Source organism: Rosa rugosa, chromosome 4 (genome assembly GCF_958449725.1).
Source record: "Rosa rugosa chromosome 4, drRosRugo1.1, whole genome shotgun sequence".
Lineage (NCBI taxonomy): Eukaryota > Viridiplantae > Streptophyta > Magnoliopsida > Rosales > Rosaceae > Rosa > Rosa rugosa.
Window position 1 is genome coordinate 36,864,325 of NC_084823.1, and position 22,827 is coordinate 36,887,151.

The window sequence follows — 22,827 nt, forward strand, 5'->3', positions numbered from 1 at the left end:
CTTGCAAACTCCCTTCTTCTACCCCCCTTTCTTCATCATAGGGGAGACCTAATTAAGCCGAACTGTGGGGGTTCATGCTCACTCCAAGCTTGGAGCTTGTTGAGATCTCCAAACTTAGAGTTTGTAGAGAATTTATGATCGACCACTTACGTCATTGTTTCGATCTAATCCAATACCTCTTGGAATTGAATTTCTTGGAAGCGATTACGCTTAAAAATTTTATATGTTTTCGTGGTAGCCTTTTACGCTCCGAAACTAACCCTAATTTATTGTTCTCTTTCAGGATGAGTAACGTGAACAAATTGGACTTTGCTCCATCGGGAACAACTGGCTCTGGATATCACAGGTGGGTTCGTGATGTCCGCTAGCATCTCAAGGCCGATGGAATCCTAGATACGATTCTCGAGCCCAGCCAGGACGTGCTAACTGTTGAGCATGCTCAAGCTTTGGAAGCAACACTACTAGAATTCTGTTCATTTACATCAGTCCAGAACCGATGTAAAACTAAATTCTGACCGATCTCTTAGTGGCTGATGTAAAAGATGCAGACATCAGTATAAGAGCGTTTTTAACCGATGTCCCAGATAACAACCAACATCGATTCTAAAATACAAATCGATGTATAATCATTATAATCATCATAATCTTATATGTTAACTATATTTAATTCTTCATATTTTCACATTTTATGCTTAATAAAGTATATCTCGAACAATACCTAAGTGAACATTTAAATCGATTACAATTTCAGAAATGATGTCTAATACTCTCGTAGACATCGGTCTCCAAAAAATTTTGTTTGTTCGTGTCCAACTTTACGTGCATCTTGCCGCCTTATTCTCCTGAGAACGATGTATGTGCATTTAGGCAACGTCGGTTAATCTATTAAGAATGATGTTTTATGTTACTAGGAACATCGCTTTTCGTTGGTTGAAACGATGTCTAGTAGTTTTGTAGACATCATTTCTATTTTTCAAAACCGATGTCCTATATTTCATGGTAAATCGGTTTACTTTATAACAGCTGATTTTTACGTTGACAGTAGATAACGGTTTGGTGTTTAGATATCGATGTGCATTGATTTTGTGTACATCGATTTTGGGGTCACATTTCGATATGTTGATAATCATGAGACATCGATTTTTATTTTGATACTGATTTCTAATCTCTGAATTAACATCGTTTTCTTTGACATTATTGTTTTGTTATACATTTATATACATCACTTCCTTTTGACGAGCATGATGTGCAAAGTTTAATTGTAGCTGCTGCTTGGAAAAAAATTGACATATCTGTTTGGACCCAAAATGAACATTTTGGCCTGACAAGGCACGTCTTGGAGAAATTGAGCCAATATCAGTGGCTCAAGCTATATATTGTCGACAAGCTCGAAATATATATTTAGAGGCTAAATAAAGCCCACTATGGAAGTATGACAAGTCAACTTTAGCATATTTTCCTACTTCGGCTAGGAAAAACCGAGCTAGACAAGGAAGGAGGGGTGGCAGACTAACTAAATGAAATCTAAATGTGCTGAAACTTTCCAGATCCATTCTAGACAGCCCAAGGATCATTTCTTATGAAGAGTACAAGAGCTTGTTTTGAGTGGAAGGCCTTCAAACAATCAGCCCAATTTTCTACAGAAGCAAAACTGGAAAACTGGACCTGTAAGAGGTCCAGCAGCATTTTCGGCCCAACCACAAGGAATAAAAATCTGAAAATTTGTCAGGATGATCTACACTCATAGTGGAACATTTCATATGAAGAAGTCGTAGGCATATAATGAAGTCTTGTTGGAGAAATAGTTGAAGGAATAAAGGGGAAGAAACTGACCTAAAACCAGCTCAATATTCACATGTTCATGTTTCCTACCCACATGAAGAAAGCTAGATGCTTTTCTCTTTTTCCTTGGACATATTTTTCTTCTACAATCTCTTTAATAGATCATCACCACTTCCATGTTGCTGCACCTTCATGCTTTGCTTTCATTTCATCTTTTCTCTATCTTTTCCATATTTTACAAGTGAACTTAGATCTACTTTCATTATTTTTCTTCCACTCATCATTTCACTCTTCTTTTTCTTCCCTATATAAACACATTCTCCTCTCATTCTAAGATACCCATTCACATACAACAACAACATCAAGATGATCTAAGTTCTCTCTAGAGCAAACCTCTCTAAGAGCAACTCCTCTCCTTCTCTTTCTCTTAGCAGTGATCACACTCCTAGTCCTAGTCTTCTCAGAAGCCGACTTTCAGTGCCACCAAACCCTCTGTCAACGTGCTTCGGTCCTAGTCTCCTCGGGAGCCGACGGTAGTGCCGCGACCACAACGGTTACAGAACCAGCCAAGCAAGGGTAACAACCTAGCAATAGACACCCATTCACATACAACAACATCTCTAAGATGATCTAAGTTCTCTCTAGAGCAAACCTCTCTAAGAGCAACTCCTCTCCTTCTCTTTCTCTTAGCGGTGATCACACTCCTAGTCCTAGTCTTCTCAGAAGCCGACTTTCAGTGCCACCAAACCCTCTGTCAACGTGCTTCGGTCCTAGTCTCCTCGGGAGCCGACGGTAGTGCCGCGACCACAACGGTTACAGAACCAGCCAAGCAAGGGTAACGCCCTAGCAACACATTCACAACACAACATCAAAACATCTCTAAGATGATCTAAGTTCTCTCTAGAGCAACCTCTCTAAGAGCAACTCCTCTCATTCTCTTTCTCTTAGCGGTGATCACACTCCTAGTCCTAGTCTTCTCAGAAGCCGACTTTCAGTGCCACCCAACCCTCTGTCAACGTGCTTCGGTCGTAGTCTCCTCGGGAGCCGACGGTAGTGCCGCGACCACAACGGTTACAGAACCAGCCAAGCAAGGGTAACGCCCTAGCAACCCAGCCAAGCTAAAGTCACGCTTTAGCAAGATCTCAATACTTCCCGGTGATTTCGCTCTGCTCAATCTGCAATATTGAGTATCGACTTGTGAACAAGAAGAAACTTCAGCAAAGTCCTCACCACGAGGCACAAAGAATCCCACGACGAGGTTGGTGCTCTCCTCGTCCACAATTGCTTGAAAGAAGTCAGGTCAAGGGACACCCCCGACGACCGCACCCGAACGGTGCTGGCACGCCCGCGCAAGAAAAGAGACTGTTGACCAGCTGCAACAAAATTGGAGCCAAACAATATCTCAACATCTTAACTCAAGCACATCATCCAAAAATGGGACATTCCATTAATTTTCTTTCCAAATTCATGATGCAACATAAAACTCCAAGCCTACAAAGGCTAACCTATAAACATATGAATAACAAGCTACAATCAGTTTTATCAACAAACTTTGCCTCAAAGCAAAAAACTAGCCTTACTGAAAATTATTAATTTTAGTAGTCAAAATTCTATACCAAAGTCTGTATATAATCAGCCACTTCAATGCGTCGCTGTTGCCTATATGATTTCCGAGTCTTTACCGCCCACTAGAACTGTATAAACCAACATATAAGTCACAATCATTGGGTAAACATGCAAGTTAATATTTAATTAACCCAAAAACAAAACAAAGAAAATCAAACAAAAAAAGTGCAGCGCCTGAACTAAATGATGGATCTGCACAACTACAAGTCATATCCAATACTAATATAACTAGACTATACCAAATGTAAACACACATAAATTAATGACAAGAAACTTTTTACTGAGATCATGAAGCTGCAAGTTTAAAGTTTTAGCTACTTGGTTGTGCACACTAACACATCCAGAAAACAAATTAATTTTCATAAAATTGCTCCTTTGCACAAAAACATCACAATTCTCACTTTTTGCAGAATTTTTATCGTATGAGAAGATGAAATGAGATGTTCTCCCAGGCTTTCATCATCTTCCCCACCTTGATGCAATTGGTCAGCAGCTCTCTCCTTTTCTTTTTCACCATGCCTCCTTTGCCCTTCTATTTTTATGCACAACTAAGCTTTGAGTAACTGAAACGATGAATTTCAATGTTACTTACAAAGCAAAGATGAATTTTACGTACAAAGCAGTCAATTTTAATCTTGCAGAGTGGACAAAACTAAATTTTAAACAAAAGCATCATAAAATATAAATCCTACAGCTTCTTATCAATTAGTTATGGCTTCTCTATTTATTGCAAAAACAAGCAGTTTACCTGCTTTTCTTTAAGAGAACATGTCTTCCAATCCTGAGAAAAGAGAAGACGAAACAAAGTTACAACAAATCAAAGAAAAAAATCAGAAAGAGAGAGAGAGAGAGAGAGATATCACAAAGAATATCAAATACTCAGATGGAAGAGATACCTTCTTGGATCTAATTCTGCTAATTGCTTTCTCAAGTTTGGTCTCCACGCCCTTGAGCTCCTTGATAGACATATTGCTCAAACCCTCAGCCATATAACCCCTGGATATCAACAGCATGTCAATATCTGCCAAGGTGAAATTATTTTGTTATATATATAGGGTTGACCTAGTCTCTCTGAGGTTACCTGTTACTGTTCTACAAAGTGGTTATCTGGGCACGCAGTTTGGCAGCTTCTTGCTGATAGTACTGAGATTTATGAACATTCACAAACTAATAGGTTTAGAAGCATCTCATTGAGAGCCAAAATGAAGATTCATTCAATTTTGAGTTACAGTTGATGCATGTATATTAGAGTTCACAGAGATGCTTTATATGTTTTATAAAGTATAAATGCAGATAATACAGATCACATTATAATTAACTTTATGAGTAATAAGTTCTGAAAAGGAAACCTGCACACATTTTCAATTATTGCTACTTCACACTACCCAGAAAAATATCTTTGTTTATACAAAGCAGTTTCATTACTCGCAAAAGTATTACGCTTCAATTTCATGACATTTTCATGTAAAATCTACTATTGTGAAGTATACATACCTGAGTAGTAGCTTCAGAGACAGATCCATTATTTGAAGAATCTGCACATGTGAAGGGCATACAGGCCATTGTGCAATTCTGGTCAATAGGATGGTGGGAGAAGAAGACTAGCAGAAAGCGAATAGAAGCCGTGTGGGAATACACAACATACACAGTTGGAGCCAAAAGGGTCCCCAATTGGCCATGTTCAGCCCCTCAATAGTTGATTCAATTCATATCTTATATATCTCTCTTTTTGTTTAATTTTTTTTTTTCATTAAGTGAGAATGAATTCAGTGTTTTAGGTGCATCCATACATCTAGTTTTAGTGTGTCTTGCACATTACATCTAATTTAAATTTAAATAAGATATTAATGAGTTAATGATCAAACAGGTAGGCCTGAGTTGGACTATAACAAATGGTTAGGCCCAAGTTCCCTGCATTACCGCCATTTCTCATTCTCATCAATGGCCTGAACAAAATAATTCCCACAACCTATACCAATCTTTTAGAATGGTGAAAAGGGTGGCATTTCAAAAGAGACAAAAACAACAAAGAGAGAGTACCTATTTGTTTGGCAAGAGAGACCTTACGACGTATATGCTGTTAAAACTTCTAGATTTCTTCAATAATGTTTTGCAGTAATGGAATCCGTTGTTTCTTTGATGCCAAACTCCTTGCCCCTGCATCATCATCCATCTTCTCCTCATTGGCTTTGCCCCATATCACAGAGTAAAATCCAATGACAATTACAATTGCTCCTATCAAACTGCAGCATTCATAAAGTGCAAAGTATGATGCTGAAATAACCTTTTTAATTTTTCAAAATAAAGAAATTTAATGCCTCTCAACCACAAACATTTAGTCATGGTAGTAAAGCCAAAACACAAAAAAGATATGAACTCTACCTTCCAAGGTAGAAAGTATCCCCCAAGAAGATAACACCAATGGCAACTGCAACTACAATACCTAAAGGCTTGAACATAGACACCATGTAACGCTGAGCCAAAAACTCCCTGCAATAGTATCACTGAGAGTTTGAGTAAGTTTCAAAGTCAGCATCATATTGTCGTCAATTTAGCTTATCTACATACTGAGTATAAAACCGCAAACAACCTTAACTTAGGGTTTAAGGCTAAAGCACTTAAGTCTCTTTCCACAAACCACAACACCACTATAGATTGAATAGCCACAAAGAAGCAATAGTAAAAGACTATAATGAGCTCTACTGGGTATTTTTTTAATACTGATGCCTGAAATACAGAAAACGTATAGTAAATAATCATAATTCTTCAACTTCGACAGTTTCGTGAGGGTATCAACTTTTACAGATTTCACCTGTACGATAAGAAATGCTGCAGGCACCACACAATAAAACCCAAGGAGCATTCCTCCAATGACCCAATTCGACTGCGGCAAGAAAAGTTGATTGTGAGACAATAAATCAACTGAGGTTGTCATCAGTTGTGGGGGTCCCTTGTAAAGAGTCACAATGAAAGCCCCTGATATTGAAACTATTGTTCCCAAGGTTTTAGCTAGGGTACTGCAGCTTCTCTGATCAATTTTTTCCATTCTGAAATCACCCAATTGAATTATTTAGAATTGGATGGCACTATGAAAGTGACTCAAAAATGCATTGCAGAACTCTTATCTGGAATGAGAGAAAGCTCATCAGCATACTACAATATAACAAGATAACTGAACTATTTCGTATTTACACTAGTTCTTCTAAACAAAAATTTAAGAGCATACTACAATGTCCGAAATGTCATGCATACAACACACTAAAACCAAATCTTCCATAAAACTAATCTAAAACACATTAACAAGATAAAACAACTGCGATGATCACATTCCAAAACAAGAAAATAACCCTGATTCTCAATCTCCATGAAGGTTTCTTCCAATGTATGCTCAATTTTCCTAATAGAATAGAAAAGCAAGCTACAACATTTTACACCAAAGACATAAGAGGAGGGCAAAACCTGAATATAACTGCAAGTACAAAAGTGAAAGCTGGAATAAGGTTGACATATATTGTCGTGCCAAGAGTAGGAGAGCTGTAATTAATCCCAGCATACCCAATCAACTGAGCTATACACCTGTAAAAACACATTTCAAATCAAACCCACCAAACACAATCCACTACCAACCCCAAAGCTACAATATTTGATTGAATGTCCAACATGGGATTTCATCACAAACGAAAATATCAACTGACCCAAGTAGACCAAGCAAGAAGAACCAACAGAGAATAGATAAAGTGATCAGAGGCCGGTCTGTTGATCTGCCAAGAGCACAAAAACAAAGAAAGGAATCAACTTTGTGACACTTGCTGCCATCAATTCTCTATTTAAAGCAAGCAAAAGGTTCATTTTCATTTTTAGTTCTACTTAAGAAATTTACAAGTAAACAATCAAAATAGCAACATACATGAAAAAACTTAAAAACGAAAAAACAATCCAACCTTTTTCCAGTACCAAACCAAAGCTTTAGCAAATTTTATTCTTTTCTTAGAAATTAGAACTGACAACTCAAAGCCCAAGCTTCATTCACCAGATGTAGATCCATCGGAAAAAAGAATCTGAATGCATACCATTTTAGCTACTAAAATCTCCAAGTATGATCCACAAATAAGAAACTTAGCTACCTATCCCTCTAATACAGTTTCTCTACAACCGAATGATTCCAAACAAATTCGAAATCGGAAATCGAAAGATCCAGTTCACGATAGAGCTTAAAAGAAAAGCGAAGGATCACGAAGCTTACCCTTTCTACCGGCGAGCTTACGCTTTTCCTTGCAGAAGATCCTATAAACCTTGTCCTTCAACGAGCTCGGCGAAACGCTTTGGAGGGCGAACTGTGAAGAGTTGAAAAGGGTTTTGGCAGAAGCAAAAGTAACTCGAATCCCTCAAGCACAAGAAATCGAATTTGGGTTTGGCCGGGGGAGGGCAGCAGCGGGAGTTGATGAGGACGTCGTCACCGTCGTAGTGGGAAGCGCGTAAGATGACGGACTGGACAGAGTCGATGCCGAAGAAGCCGAGGACGTAGATGAAGGAAGCAATGAGAAGCTCTAGAATCGCGGCGAGTTCGAGTGAGCTTAGGGTCCAGAATGGAGGTTGAGTTTGGGAGGAGATCCAGTTTGGGGTCATGAGTTCAGAATGAAGGAGTCTCGCTAGGGTTTTCTGTTTCAGTTTTGGGGTCGGGCGCAAATTTTTTTGTAAGTGTGAAAGTTTTGAGTTTTAGTACCCGCTTCTTCATTTCACTTAAAAGACTTAGCGCTTTTTGCAAAAATAGGTTCCCGCAAATTTTCAAACAAAACTTTTAACACCGGTCATTTTAAGAACCGATGTTAATGATATACATTTAAATCGGTATTTTTGTAAAACGATGTTAAATAACTTTTTTACATCGTGGGCAAGTCTGACCGATTTAAAACATGCGATGTAAATGAACAGATTTCTAGTAGTGCAAATAGAGCAGCCTTAGAGGCAAATAAGGCGAAAGTCATCATCCTAATGACTCGACATATAGATGATTCGTTCAAGTACGAGTGTATGAATGAAGAAGACCCTAGAAGGCTGTGGGTCTCACTCGAAGAAAGATTTGGCAACGTCCGTGACTCCCTGCTTCCTGACCTAGAAGTGAGATGGCATAGCCTCCGCTTCTGTGATTTCAAGTCAGTTCTTGACTACAACTCGGAAGCACTTCACATTAAATCCTTAATGGAATTCTGTGGTAAAGAGATCACAGATGCGATGTTGATTGAGAAGACTCTCTCTACCTTCCTCGTCTCTGCATTGATGCATGGTTGCTAAGAACTATCGAATCGATGTTACTGCAGGACGGATCACAAGGTTTCATGAGCTCATTGGAGCTATGAATGTCGCTGAAAAGCATGACAACATCCTTGTGAAGAACTATAATTCGAGATCCGTGGAAATAGAGCATATTCCGGAATCCAATTATAGTCGCGCCCCTAAGAGAAGGGGTCAAGAGCGAAACCCTAACCTTAGGGATACTTCTGGACGTTCTGGTCCATATAATCGCTCTACTTGGGAAGGTAATCGCCAATATAGGCGAACACGGAACCGAAGAGGTCAACGTGGAAAGAGAGAGGGAGGCAACGCCTCTGGCCATGTTGGTGGCGCCACCAACACTAAGAGCCATCTAAATGACGCTTTCAGAGCGCCTCAATCAATGTAGTCTGAGCAAAGAGATGTATGTTCTCGATGTGGAGTATCCGGTCATTGGGCACACATTTGTAGAGCTCGTGAAGAAATTGTCACCACCTACAAAGCATATTGTGAAGCAAGAGAAGCTCACTATGTGGAACAAGAAAATCAAGAAGATGATCTAGAGTGAAGGGTTGAAGACTATAAATTTGGCTGGGATCAATAGATCGCCAATTCTGTTTAAGTCTTTATTTTTCCAAGAGAGGTAATAGACAATTGTCATATACTTTGTAGTAAATGCCATTGGTTTAGTTTTTCTTCACATATATAGGCTCATCTAAAATGAGTATGATGTCTAGGAAGGCTTTGAGATAAGTGGTACTTAAGCGAGCTATGCTCCACCGACATCTCTTTACTCACCTGGTCATATTTATTTTGGAGTTACCGAAAGAAGTCAAACGACTACCTTTGTTTTGCATTAGCTAGCATTTGGATTAGATTCTCCTAATGGTTAAGAGACAATGATGTACTTCGTTGGCTTATGAATAAAATTCCGAGTTCTTTTCATTATGACTCCATTTTGATTCAAAGCATATTACTTTGTGACATGGGTATCAGTATTAATTCAAGGACATGGAATAGCCCAAGTTCCCCTTGCCAAATGGCACCTTGATTACTATCACAGAAACTCTCTACGCTCCTAGGGCAAATCGCACCTATGAATAGCCAACGGATTCCATGTGAAAACGCATGTAGAGAACGAAAATGAGTTCCTTTGCAATACCTCTAACGATTGCGAACAAAAGCGCATCTTAGAGAAGTTTATGTGTCCCTCTAGTGGACTCTATGTCACTATTCGAGCAATTAAATCCAATAAAGTTGACAGGACCCACCCCGAATTTCACCTCGAAATCCGAAGTGGCCCTACGGGGCCCACTTTAGAAGAAATTCTACCAAAAAATTGGCTAAACTTCTCCTAAAAGTAGGCTACCCAAAACATGTAGGAAAATATTTACACTCCTAAATCATCCATCCTTATTCTCCTGGAGCCACCTGCTACCCAAATCACAACTCCAATTTCACATATAATTGTCTCAACCCCAATACAATATTGATCCCACAGATTATCAGACCAATACTAACCCACTAGGTAACAACGAAAACAGAAATAGAATCAGTACGCGGAAGCAATGCTGTTGGCTATGCCACTATGCCAAAAAATGTCCCACACGCCAAGAGTATCTCAATTCAATAGCAAAAATGCGAGAAATAATAATAAATCATAATCTCCATAAATCGAAACAAAACCAATTCCAAAATCATCATCAAGGCATTCCCAATGCCAAATCCGAAAGTCGATAAATAAATAAGAAATATAACTCCATCGAAATCCCATTTCAAAAATCCTTTAAAAATCTCAAATCGACGAATAGAAATATAATTAAATAGTATAATTCCGGAAATCACCTCGGAAAATAATTCATTGAAAATCACATAATCATAATTTCAAATAATAATCAATCTCTGAAAATCAATTCATATTCTCAAAAATAAATCATAAATCCAAATCCGAGCATAATAAGTTCACATCCGAAACTCATGAAAAAATCAATGTCAAATTATAATCCAAGACAAAATATCATGCTCGATAAATAAAACGATAATTAAATAAATCAATAATTTCAAAATAAATGCATGCATCATTATTTAAAACAAAAGTCCACTCACAGTACTATTCCGACGATCACGCGTACGAGTTCCTTCGTCGAGCAATAGCTCGGTACGACGCCCTGTACATAAATATAATCCGTGAATAACTATTCTAATTAAATACGATTCTTAAAATCGAATCCTCATAAATCATCTCTCCAATTCTTTTCGGATTCAACCCACATCACACCCATAACACCAATTCCTCGATTTACATATTCCACAACGAAAACGAGGGAAATCCGACGGCAGGATTTCCCACAATTCAATCACAAAACTCCGAACTTCGGAAAATCACAAACAATTCCAAACTCCTCCAAAATTCACCAAACTTCACATACAAGCTCTACAACATTTATAGGATTTAATTAGGCTAAAACAGGAATTAAAAACCAACCCTACACGCCTCCACGTGCCACCCACAGTGGCAGCGCGTGGGCCCCACGCGCCGGTGACCACCACCTCCGATGGCCACCAAATTTTGGCAGCACCACCTACTCAACAGACCCAACAATTTTCATAACTACAACATGGTCCAATTTTACCTTTAAGTGCTCGAAATCGGCTGGTGAAGAAAACCCAGAAAATCCAAGAACTCTAGGATCGGGTTCTGATCGATTCTCCCTCTACACTGCAAATCGTGGCTCAAGGCTAGGGGCAAAATGATCCTTGGCAAAAACCTCACCCTCGACGGTGGTTTGGTGGCCGGAAACGACCGGAATCGCCGGAAATCGACGAAACCTCCGTTCGGCTACAGTAAACTTCGCGGCTCAATTCCGAGCTCCTCTGGCCGAGCCACCGCAAAACACCACCCCAGGCATGACAAGGAAGAGGACGCGAGCCTGCCGGTGCCCGGATTCCGTTGTGGGTCGGCCGGAGAAGGAAGAATTTAGAGGAAGAAGAAATCGGCCGAAGAGGAAGAAAGGTTAAGGGGAGAAGAGAGAGAAAAGCCGGGTAGGTTTCCAAAAATGGAAACTTACCACAGTAACTCGGCTATTTATAGAAAGTTACCGTGAACAGTAACTTTAATCTTTCGCTTATAACTTTCGCATACGAACTCCGATTTGTACGTACCACATATGCACGCGCTCGATTTAACGTTCTCTACAACTTTCATGAAGGAAACTTTCTCAAATTTTTTACCCGAACAAAAGTCAACAATTTAGGGCCACTAAAAGTATCGAAACGACGGTAAAAGTGAAAGTAGTTGTCGTTTACCGTCCAAATGACTAGTAAACGGGTAAATTAAGATACGGGACGTTACAAAAGTCATGAGAGAAGATCTCTTGGATTTAGACACATATTGGCTTTGTCACAACAGGATAGGTCATCCTGGTCATGATATGATGATCCTTCTACTAAAAACTTCATATGGACATCCTTTCTTTCGAGCAAAACGAAGCATGAATCAAAAGTTGATTCCTGGACTAAGTGTGACCGCCGCCACTGCCTCCGGAGAAATTGCCGTCCACCACTAGCCTAGGGCTGGCCTAGTCCTTATCCATGACACCATGGATAGCGTACATCATCATCATGGTGATGACGCCCTAGGTGATGTTGCAATCACCAACTTTGCTTCAAATAGCATTTGAGACGCTTAGGCCTAACCAAAATCCTCATTGGTTGATTCTACGGCCTCTCGTTCGTTTTACAAAGCCCGTTCCTTAGGGAAATTAGGACTGAGACCGTCTTGTGCAAAGGATATGAAAATACTCATTCTGTTCTTACATAGAATCCATGGGGTTTCTATGGACTGATTCAACCAACTTGCGGACGTTTAAATATTTCATGATGTTGGTTGACACGCAAACACGCTGGTCACGTGTTGTGCCATTGTCCACTTGTAATACTGCTTATGCTACACTCCTAGCACATATCATATGACAACGGGCTCACTCCCCGAATCATCCTATTCAGTCAATTGGATTTGACTATGCTACAGAGTTTACATCGAAGACTTTCGATGGATATTGGAATGGGACTGATGTTGGACATCATATTCTCATGTACACACCTAAATGGTCTCGCGAAAACGACTACGATGGTAGTCAGGACATTGGTAATGTGCACCAATCTCCTTATATCCGCTTGGGGTGATGCAATATCGCATGCAGCTATGCTAATTCGTCTACGACCCACCGCCACTCAATCTACCTTTGCGTTACAGCTAGTGACTGGGTACAAGTCACTACAAGAAATCAGGTAATTAGCGAGGAAAGTATTTGCGAGGATCGATAATTCCTCGCCCAAAGTTACAATTTGCGAGGAATAAATGGTTATCGCTTATTTAAAAATCTGCGAGGAAAAATTCCTCACAAATTCTCATAGATTGCGAGGAAGTTTATAATTCCTCGGAATATGGCGCCCGAATTATACCCAAAAAATCCATCCAAATAATTTTGAAATTTGTCCCAATCTCTTAGGGCAACTCCAACCATAGACTCTATTTGGGGGTGCTATTCTCATTTTAGCACCCCCTTGTTGCACTATTCACATAGGACTCAATTCTCATCTCCAACCATGAGGTGCTATATGAGGGTGCTGTTTTCACTATTCTTGACTAAAATATAATATGAGTATAATTTTGATAAATATTATATTAAAAATATGTTAATTTAATTAAATAAGGTAAAAATAAATAATTTAACATTTTATCATAATATTTAAAAATTATTCTTATTAATCCCTTGTTGTACTGTTCCAACGGGTATATTTTTCCCCTCAATTTTCTGGTAATTTTTTAAATTTTTTTGAAACAAAAAGGAAATAATAACTCTTCAATTAATAAGAGCCGTTGATAAGTTTTTTCCCCTCAAATCTGAGCCATCAGATTGAAAATGGATCTGTTGAGTAAAAAAAAAAAAAAAAAAAAGGGCACATCGGACCATCCATATTTAAACCTAATCAATCAGGACCGCCGATTTCATGACCGTTGGGGGTTCTAACGGTCAGCAGGGGACAGAAAATGCTCGCGGGCCCCACGTCTGCAGATGAAAAAGCCCCTCACCTTCTCTCTCCAGCTCCTTGGCGCGCGTGCTGACCTTCTTCCCTTCAAATGGCGCGCGCGTCTCCTTCCTTCTCCACCCCTGGCGCGTTCCTCCCTCTTTTGGGCTGAGACAGCCCACATGCTGGCCCCCATGAACAGTGCCGAGTCCTGGTCTTGGAAAAGTCTCAAATATGAGACTTCAAATGGCTCCAAGTCTTATATTTATAAGACCAGATCCACCAAAAAGCCTTGGTTGGAGATGCAAAGTCTTATAATTGGCCAATTTTGAGTTTGGCACCCCATGGTTGGAGTTGCCCTTAGGCGGGACAAGATGGCGCTGCCCTCGCAGCTTAAAATATAGAATCCTATAAACACATTAAACTACCTACCAATATATAAGCACTCTCTACACCTGTTCTCTGTCTTGGCTCATCCCTCCGTCTCCCGACTTAGGGTATCTCTCTTCACAGATAACCACGGCGGACGGTTGGCCAACCTCGTGCGACTACCCATCCCTTCTAATTAGACCTTCTCATCCTCCCCAAAACCCCACATAAACTACATGACTGCGACTACTTTGGTTTAATTTTTTCTTCCACTCATCTGAAATTTCATTCGCACTTTTCTTTCTTTGGTTTGGTATGGTGCAATTGCTGATTACATTTTTGTTTTATGGATTAAATTTTGGGCTTTTGTCTTTGGGTGCTTATAGGTGGTTTTTGGGCTGCCAATTGAAATTCTCCCTCATATCCAGGTATAATTTTGAATATCATCTTTGTCTTTTATAGCTTTGGTTATGATTGAATTGGATTTTGGCTGTTACGAGTCTGAATATGATAATTCTGTTTGGGCAATGGTTGATTGATTATGTGAAACTATATTGTGTATGTTTGTGTATACAAAACTGAGTTTGATTGAATTCATCCCCCTGTTCCTCTCGAAATATATGTATATATATGATACACCTTATATGTATAATTCTCTTGCTCTTCTTTTATTGGCGTTGCTGCCTTTGCTTTTTAATTTTTAGACCTTTTTTCTTTCTTGTGCAAAGGAAAAAGAGGACATCAATGCCAATCTAAAAGTCATGTCAAGGTAAACTTGGTTAACTTGAATTCACAAGCTTTTAATTGGAATTGGTTCCATTAACTTCCATCGATATATGGTGAAGAATAAAAATATCGAAACTTTGTTTATGGATTGATCTTCCTACTTCCAAAGGCTTATGATGGAGGGGCTTGATCTTTGTCTCTATGTGTCTTGTGTCTATATGAATGTATTGTTGGGAAATGAGGATGTTTAGATTAACAATTAATTAAGCAGGTTTCATTGATGCCTGGAAATGTATTGTTTGCAAGTCATAGCTCAAGTGATGTCCTTGAAAGTTTGGTGCCTGGAAATGCTTACCATTATAGTGTTTGATAAGTGATAGCACCTAATCAATTGATTGGTTTACATGTTTGATGGTTTTGCTGAGATCTAATTTGCGATTCAAATTGGATCAAGCATGTCCCAAGGCTTGCTGATCCATTATGCATTAATGCAGATATGCCACTTTTACTACATAGCAAGTTAATTGGTATATCTTCGGAGGTATTAGAGTGATCTACAGATTAGAGTCTCTAGGAACATCTGTTGAAGGGAATATTGTATGGTTTGTCCGTTGAATTTTCTAGTTGGTAGATTTTGATAAGTCTTCTGAATTCTGACATTGCAATCCAATACATCTGGTCTCTTCAGTGATTTTGGTTTGCACTTGTGTGCATTTGCATAGTTCAGAAGTTTATGATTTACACAAATTTCCCCTTTCTGTTCAATTAGATTTGCACTTCATATCGTTGGATGCAGTGAAATGACTAAAACGTTATGCACTTGTCTTCAGCATATTTTTGAATTTAGCTTGTTTTCTCCTACACTGAGGTCTCTAAAGATTTTTTTTTTATATTTTTTTTATGTGGAATAGGTTTTTAGATTCTCATTCTGAAGCCTCCAGTGAAGCCTCTGATGCTTTGACAATTGAGCAACTCTGAGCTTACAAGCTGGAACTTCAGGTAAGCCAATTGTTTGGAATGCTATCAGATCCCTGTTCTGCCATGGCACTTAAAATCTAATGTATGTTTTATGGCAGGAAGGCATATCTCTTTGCAATCGGAACCCAAAGAAAGGAATTGAGAGTTCAGGTGCAAATATTTTAAATTTCATATCGATAAGTAGCTTTGCAAGTGGCCATCTCAAATGTTATGGAAAGATGCTTGTTTGATTGTTTCTTTTCTGGGTCCTAGTCACAAGTGGGAAGGACAAAAGGTTGTTCACTTCCTCTGTTCTCAGAAACCATATACTAGATCGTATGGGTGATCTAGTATGTTATCCTACTTTTTCCTAGCTATGGTAATACACTGATGATTGTTCCGTCAGTTTTCAAATTAATATCGTCCTTACATTACTATTTTTTTATAAGTCTTTGCTGGTGTATAACAAGTGTTGTGGGTTGATCAATGTCAGATTATTGTTAACCTTACCAGCGATATAAATTTTTTGGATGTTTGTTGGCTATATAGTCATCTCCTTTCATTTTGCTGTAGGAGAAAATGAAGAAGAGGATGATATGTTAGGGCAAAGCTCAAGAGGCATCACAGAGTACTCCTCGAGTCATACAAATTACATGGGAGTATTTTACTAGCAACAATAATGGTATGCTTTTCATGGACATTGATACCTTGATTTTCATGGACCACCATTTAGGAAGTATCTTTTGTACATGTAACTAAGCAACTAAATATCTTCTAAGATATTTTGTTTTTGCAATTGAGGAACTATGTATGTATATAATAACTACTCTTTATTTAATATAAGTCTGGAAGTGTTATTGATCAATTGTTTAGTTGTCTGATATTAGTGGTTCATCTTCAAACAAGTGAAATAAAAACTTATTAAAAGAAAAAACAAGAGATTTGTGAAATGACAAATGAGCAACAATGGCCTAGCATATTCTTAAATGTGAGGATACAAGGGCCTCATAAATATTAGTTTGAGAGGAATATAGATTCCTCGTAATTTTTAATTTGCAAGGAATATGCATTCCTCACAATTTTTAATTTACGAGGAATATGTATTTCTCGCAATTTTTCATTTGTGAGGAAACCACAAGTCCTCGCATATAGTAATCCGTGAGGGGGTTTAAGCGAGGAAAATTTGCGACGACTCAATTTCCTCGCTGATGATTATCAGTGAGGAATTTAGACTTTTTGTGAGGAATTCCATTCGTCACATTTTTGGTTTTCTCTTATAGTGAGTATCGTACTTCCGCATATTTGAGTGTGCCATTTATGTGCCAATTGTGCCTCCACAGTGCTCTATGATGGGTACTTACAGACGAATGGGCAACTACGTTGGATTTGAGACTCCAATAATCGTCCGCCACTTAATGCCTTTGCCAGGCGATCTCCTTACCGCTAGATTTGCAGATATCACTTTGATGAGACAGTCTTCCCGTCGTTAGGGGGAGATAACAACACAGATGTTCAGCAGGAACGACATAAATTGTCGTGGTCTGTCCCCACTATATCTCATCTCGATCCCCACTAAAGTGACGAGATCACACATCTGCTACGAAGTATATTACACCTAGGACGTATGTGTCCCAATTTTCCGCAATAATGACAAGTGGGAATAAAGCTTTTAGAGTTATGAACGTACCTGGGCTAACGCACAGACTTGTGACTGTCAGAACTTACCTGAGCACCTTTTTGATGGGTTTGAAGGGCTAAATTTGCCTCTGATCTTTTGGGCAACTTGGGACCAGAATCATTGTTATTTGAAGCTGGTGACTGATCCAATGAACTTTCACATTCCACACTTTTAACAAAGGTTAAAGGCTTGCAAGACTCACCTTCATAACCTAACCCTTCTTTGTTGCCATGAGTTTTACCAAAATCCATCATCTTGGAGACCTTTTCAGACCCTATAGAGAACTTGTTGAAGCTTTCCTTGACTTTGAGTAGCTCATCCTGTGATTTCTCATTTTCAAGGGTTAGTGAAACATTTAGAGTAGACTGAGCCTTGACTTCAACCTGCAAAATTTTGATTTTGTTTATAAGCTCATCATGCTCCTTGTCCCAATTTTGAGATTTGACCTCACCCTACAAAACTTTAATCTTATCAACAAGGTCAGTACGTTCTTCTTCCCATTCTTTTAAAGAAGTATCAATTTTTTGCTCAATTTTTATCTTTTCCACTCTTAAAGATTCAATTTCTTCTTCAAGTTTGTTATTTTTTCGAAGAACAATTTTAGAAGCATTATACAATTGCTTACACTTTTCATTTGTTTCTTCATCAAGAGTATCATCTTCCAAGTCAGAACCATCAGAAAAATCAATATTAAGAAAGGAAGTAAGAGCAAGATTTACCTCTTCATTCTCAGATTGAGAGTCTTCATCACTATCACTCCATGTGGATTTTAAAGCCTTGTTACCACGTGAATTATATTTCTTGTTGCCACAATCGGCAGCAAGATGTCCAATTCCACCACACTCAAAGCATTTAGGTTTGTTAGGAAAAATTTTCGATGAGTTTCCAGAAAAGTTTTTGTTTTTAAAATTTTTTTTGAACTCTTTTGTCAACAAAGCTAAATCCACAGAATCATCAACAATATAATCTTTCTTTTTAACAGAAGAGAAAGCAATATTTTTTACCTTTTTCTCGGGCTTGATCCTCATCTCAAAGGTTTTGAGATTACCTATCAGTTCGTCAAGAGAATAAGTGTTCAGGTCTTGAGTCTCCTCTATAGCTGTCTATTTGGATTGAAACTTTGATGAAAGAGACCTAAGAATTTTCTTGACAATCCGATGCTCTTCAAAAGGATCACCAAGACTGTGACATTGACTTGTCACGTACATAAGACGAGCATGAAAGTCATCTATTGATTCATCCTCCCCCACTTGCATGTTCTCAAATTCCAAGACAAGTCTCTGAAGCTTCTGACCTCTAACCTTTTTATTTCCTTCATAAGTGACCTGAAGAAGATCCCATGCTTGTTTAGCCGTGTCACAATGGCTTATTCTCACCCTCTCCTCTTGGATAAAGCTGTGTATAATGAATTTCTAGCCTTAAAATCACAATTTTTGTCACGAACTTCCTCATATGTCCACTCCTTCCTAGGTTTAAGAATTCTTGCAGATGACCCTTCCACTTTCTTTGATTCTTCTGCCTTTGTTGGGTGTTCCCATCCATTCTCAACAACATTCCACATGTTTTCATCCTGAGAGTAGAGAAAAGCCCTCATCATAATCTTCCATTGTGAATAGTCTTCACCATCAAACAAAGGCAGGTAATTTATAGAACTAGCTAGAGGCTCTGTTATATTCGATCACGTTCCATCCTTGACCACGGATCAACTAAAAAAACTTTAGAACCTGCTCTGATGCCAAGTGAAAATACAAGGACAGAATATGATTTTCTGGAAAATGGGGATTGCAGTGCACTGATCAATCCTTACTGGGCAGCAGAAACCAAAAATAATAAACAGAACACCGGATTTTGGTTACACAGTGAAAACCTCAAATATGAGATTAAAAACACTGCGGGGCTCTTACTCTTGAGAGCCCAAAATAAGAATGATCTTATTATGAAGGATATGTTCTTTTACAGACTTGAATAGCACTAGCTCGGCTACAATGATTAAACAATATCTACCACAAAGTTTGTCTTCCTTCTTGAACACCTTCACTTGAACGATCACCAAATCTTGGCCTTCTTTCTTCACAATCTCTCTACTAATTTCAAGAGAGTTTTATGCATATGAAAACATGATCAACAACACTTATACATGGACCAAGTGTTTTGACTCTTTGTGAAGACTCAAATCTCAAGCAAACATGCAAGACTCTACAAAAATTCTTGCGTCTCTAGCTTGTACATGAGGTACCGTCTGTTTTTCCTTCTTCTAAACTTAGCTGTCGTGTCCACCAAAACAACCAAAGACAGCTATTTACCCTAATCCGCCTTCTACAAGGAAAAACAAATCTTTTTGTGTTAATAAAAAATATATATAATTAAGGACACCAAACCCTAAAATATATGGGAAATCAATAATCCAATATGGCACACAGAAAAATATCTTTAAATGAATAAGAGATCGATATTAAATCTATTAACCTCAACGATACTTTCCCGTTTTGTATGGAATGCCAACACACCAAGTTAATCAAAACTTGTACCTACACAATTTCCCGGTCACAAGAAGTTGATATGCCAACCAGTTAAGAACCGAGTTACACCCCACAGAAACTAAAACGATTACATAGTGGAGCGATCAATATGCAACTTCAACCCAACGCCCAATTACAGGTTATTTTGTTTTGAGATAATACCAATTACAGGAAAATGACTATGATTCTGTGTTTGTACAGGTTATTTTTGTTGGTTGCGTGATGCAACAAAACGAAGCAATTCGGGAAAGTATAATACGATCTGTTCGACGTCTCTGACGTCTATGGTCATTAATTTGATGGCGTACGTACAGAGTTTTCTGCAGGGCCTCCTATATCTATAAAGGGTTCTTGCTCGATCATCACCTCATCAGAGTTGTTTAACTCATCAGGATACTAAACAATGACAACTAAATACTTTCTACTGTCGTTCTCCCTCTTGATCACCGCAGCTGCTGCTGCTTCCGGCGGCGGCGGCCGGTGGCAGGTCTTGCAGAAAAGTATTGGGATTTCAGCCATGCACATGCAGCTGCTGCGCAACGACCGAGTCATCATGTTCGACCGAACGGATTTCGGAAAATCAAATTTGTCGCTGCCGAGGGGAATCTGCCGGAGGAACCCAAACGACACCGCGTTGAAGGTCGACTGTACCGCACATTCGGTCGAGTACGACGTGGCGAGTAACTCTTTCCGACCGCTCATGCTGTTTTCCGACACTTGGTGCTCCTCCGGGTCAGTCAGCCCCAACGGCAGTCTCGTTCAGACTGGGGGGTGGAACGACGGTGAGCTAAGGGTGAGACTGTTTGAGCCGTGCAGCAGTTGTGATTGGGTGGAGATTGCGCATGCGCTGGCCCACCCAAGGTGGTATGCAACAAATCACCTGCTGCCAGATGGCAGGCTTATAATCGTTGGCGGACGCTCGCAGCCAAACTTTGAATTTTTTCCCAAGACCAAGGACGGGGAGGGGTCGATCACTGTGCCTTTCCTTGACGAAACAAAGGACGCCGTAGAGGACAATCTGTACCCTTTTGTTTTCCTCAACGTTGATGGCAATTTATTCATATATGCCAACAATCGAGCAATTCTTCTGAACTACGTTACCGGAGAAACTGTGAAGACTTATCCCACAATATCGGGCGGCGATCCGAGATCGTACCCCAGCACCGGTTCCGCCGTCCTGCTCCCTTTGAAGGTTCAAAACGGTACTGTGGCGGAGGCGCAAGTCCTCGTCTGCGGCGGAGCTCCGCTAGGCTCCTACGACAAGGCTCTCAACAAGGGGATTTTCTTGGACGCTTTGAACACCTGCGCCCGCATGACCATAACCGATCCAAATCCTCAATGGAATTTGGACACCATGCCCAGCCCAAGAGTCATGCCCGACATGACTTTGCTGCCTGACGGAAGTGTCCTCATAATCAATGGCCGATCGCAAGGCTCAGCAGGCTGGGAGCTGGGCCGAGGGCCGGTTCTCAACCCAACTGTTTACAAGCCGGAAAATCCGGCCGGTTCCCGCTTTGAGATCATGAATCCGACGTCCATCCCTCGCATGTACCACTCGACCGCCGTTCTCTTACGTGACGGTCGCGTGTTGGTCGGTGGGAGCAATCCACACCAGGGATACATGTTTTCCTCCGTGCTCTTCCCAACCGAACTTTCCTTGGAAGCATTTTATCCGGAATATCTCAATCCTGAATTCTCCGATGTTCGTCCCACTGTGAGTGCACCCAAATCTCAACAAGTTGTTGGCTACGGGCAAAAGGTACAGATTCAATTTTCTATATCCGGGAAACTTGCCGCTCAATCCTTGTTCGCATCGATGATTTCTCCATCATTTTCAACCCACTCGTTCTCCATGAACCAACGGTCATTACTTCTCTCTATTGACAATGTCGTATCAGCGGGTAATCGGACATATCAAGGGCAGCTCACCATGCCAAGTGATCCTAACCTGGCCCCCTCTTCGTATTTTATGCTCTATGTTGTTCATCAAAACATACCAAGTGAGGCCACTTGGATCCGCATTGCGTAATCACCATCCCGTTTTTATCTTTGTTCTCTTAATATGTGTTATGTGAATAAGGCTCATTTGGGAATATATTGAACTTTTATTGAATCTACTTGTTAGATATTGGAACTTGATTTGAGAATTGCATATATCTAATGGGGAATTTAGTAATCTGCAACACTGCTATCGTGCAAGGTATTTATTTGTACCTTCAAGTACCCGCCTGCTGTGGTAACTGAAGCTCTTGTGTTGATGATATTGGTAGATGTGCTAAGCCAAGAAATGTTGCTCTAGTTATGGCTTGTTAGTTTATCTTTATATGTTTTGAGTCAATCAATTACAAAGAATAGGGACCAGCAGCTCTGCCCAAAGAGAACCGAGCCCCATCAGATTTGTTGCCTCAGTATCTAAAACTATAGCCTTTTTATTGCTTGGTGTAGTGCAGAGGAGTCTGCTTTGGGCATCTGTTGCTCTGTTATTGTTTTCATTTTGCTGTGACTCTTTATGCAATTGTTTTGTTTTTGTTGTCCCATTAGGTGTGTTGGTTTTCGAGACACCCAAAAAGTTGTTTTGTTAAATTTTGTTGCGAGATGACCCCAGACACAAGTCCTGGATCATCCTTTCACCAGTGATGCAGTTACGCATCTTTTTAGGCATGAAATAGTAGTAGTCTTGTTCATGATTTCGTTGTTATGAGTCACTTATGACTGAAGGTTAATTTGTGCAGGAAAATGATTGCTGTGTTTGTTTGCTTTAATAATAGCCATAAGATGACCAGATTATGTCAAGTATCTTCATCATCTGGTGGTTGATATGGTTACAGATCTTGAAAATAAGTGTTCATTACTAAAAAGAATGTAATG

General features: G+C 39.5%; 1 protein-coding gene, 1 long non-coding RNA gene and 1 pseudogene across 2 annotated transcripts; 2 read left to right on the forward strand and 1 right to left on the reverse strand.

Annotated features, from left to right (window-relative positions):
• Nucleotides 1-3,620: 3,620 nt before the first annotated feature.
• LOC133746115 (WAT1-related protein At5g40240-like) lies at nucleotides 3,621-7,223 on the reverse strand (annotated as a pseudogene).
• Nucleotides 7,224-14,053: 6,830 nt separating this feature from the next.
• LOC133746205 (uncharacterized) lies at nucleotides 14,054-16,627 on the forward strand. Its single transcript, XR_009864024.1, has 4 exons — nucleotides 14,054-14,507; nucleotides 15,717-15,804; nucleotides 15,882-15,933; nucleotides 16,336-16,627. It is a non-coding gene; the product is annotated as an uncharacterized LOC133746205 (long non-coding RNA).
• Nucleotides 16,628-20,352: 3,725 nt separating this feature from the next.
• On the forward strand, nucleotides 20,353-22,315 carry LOC133746171 (aldehyde oxidase GLOX-like). Its single transcript, XM_062174334.1, has one exon. It carries the CDS (start codon nucleotides 20,363-20,365, stop codon nucleotides 21,986-21,988), a length of 1,626 nt encoding a protein of 541 aa, XP_062030318.1. The 5' UTR covers nucleotides 20,353-20,362; the 3' UTR covers nucleotides 21,989-22,315.
• The last annotated feature ends 512 nt before the right edge of the window (nucleotides 22,316-22,827 follow it).

What these genes read in the sequence shown, in the direction of transcription:
- LOC133746171 (XM_062174334.1), top strand. Translation starts at nt 20,363, where the DNA reads ATGACAACTAAATACTTTCTACTGTCGTTCTCCCTCTTGATCACCGCA.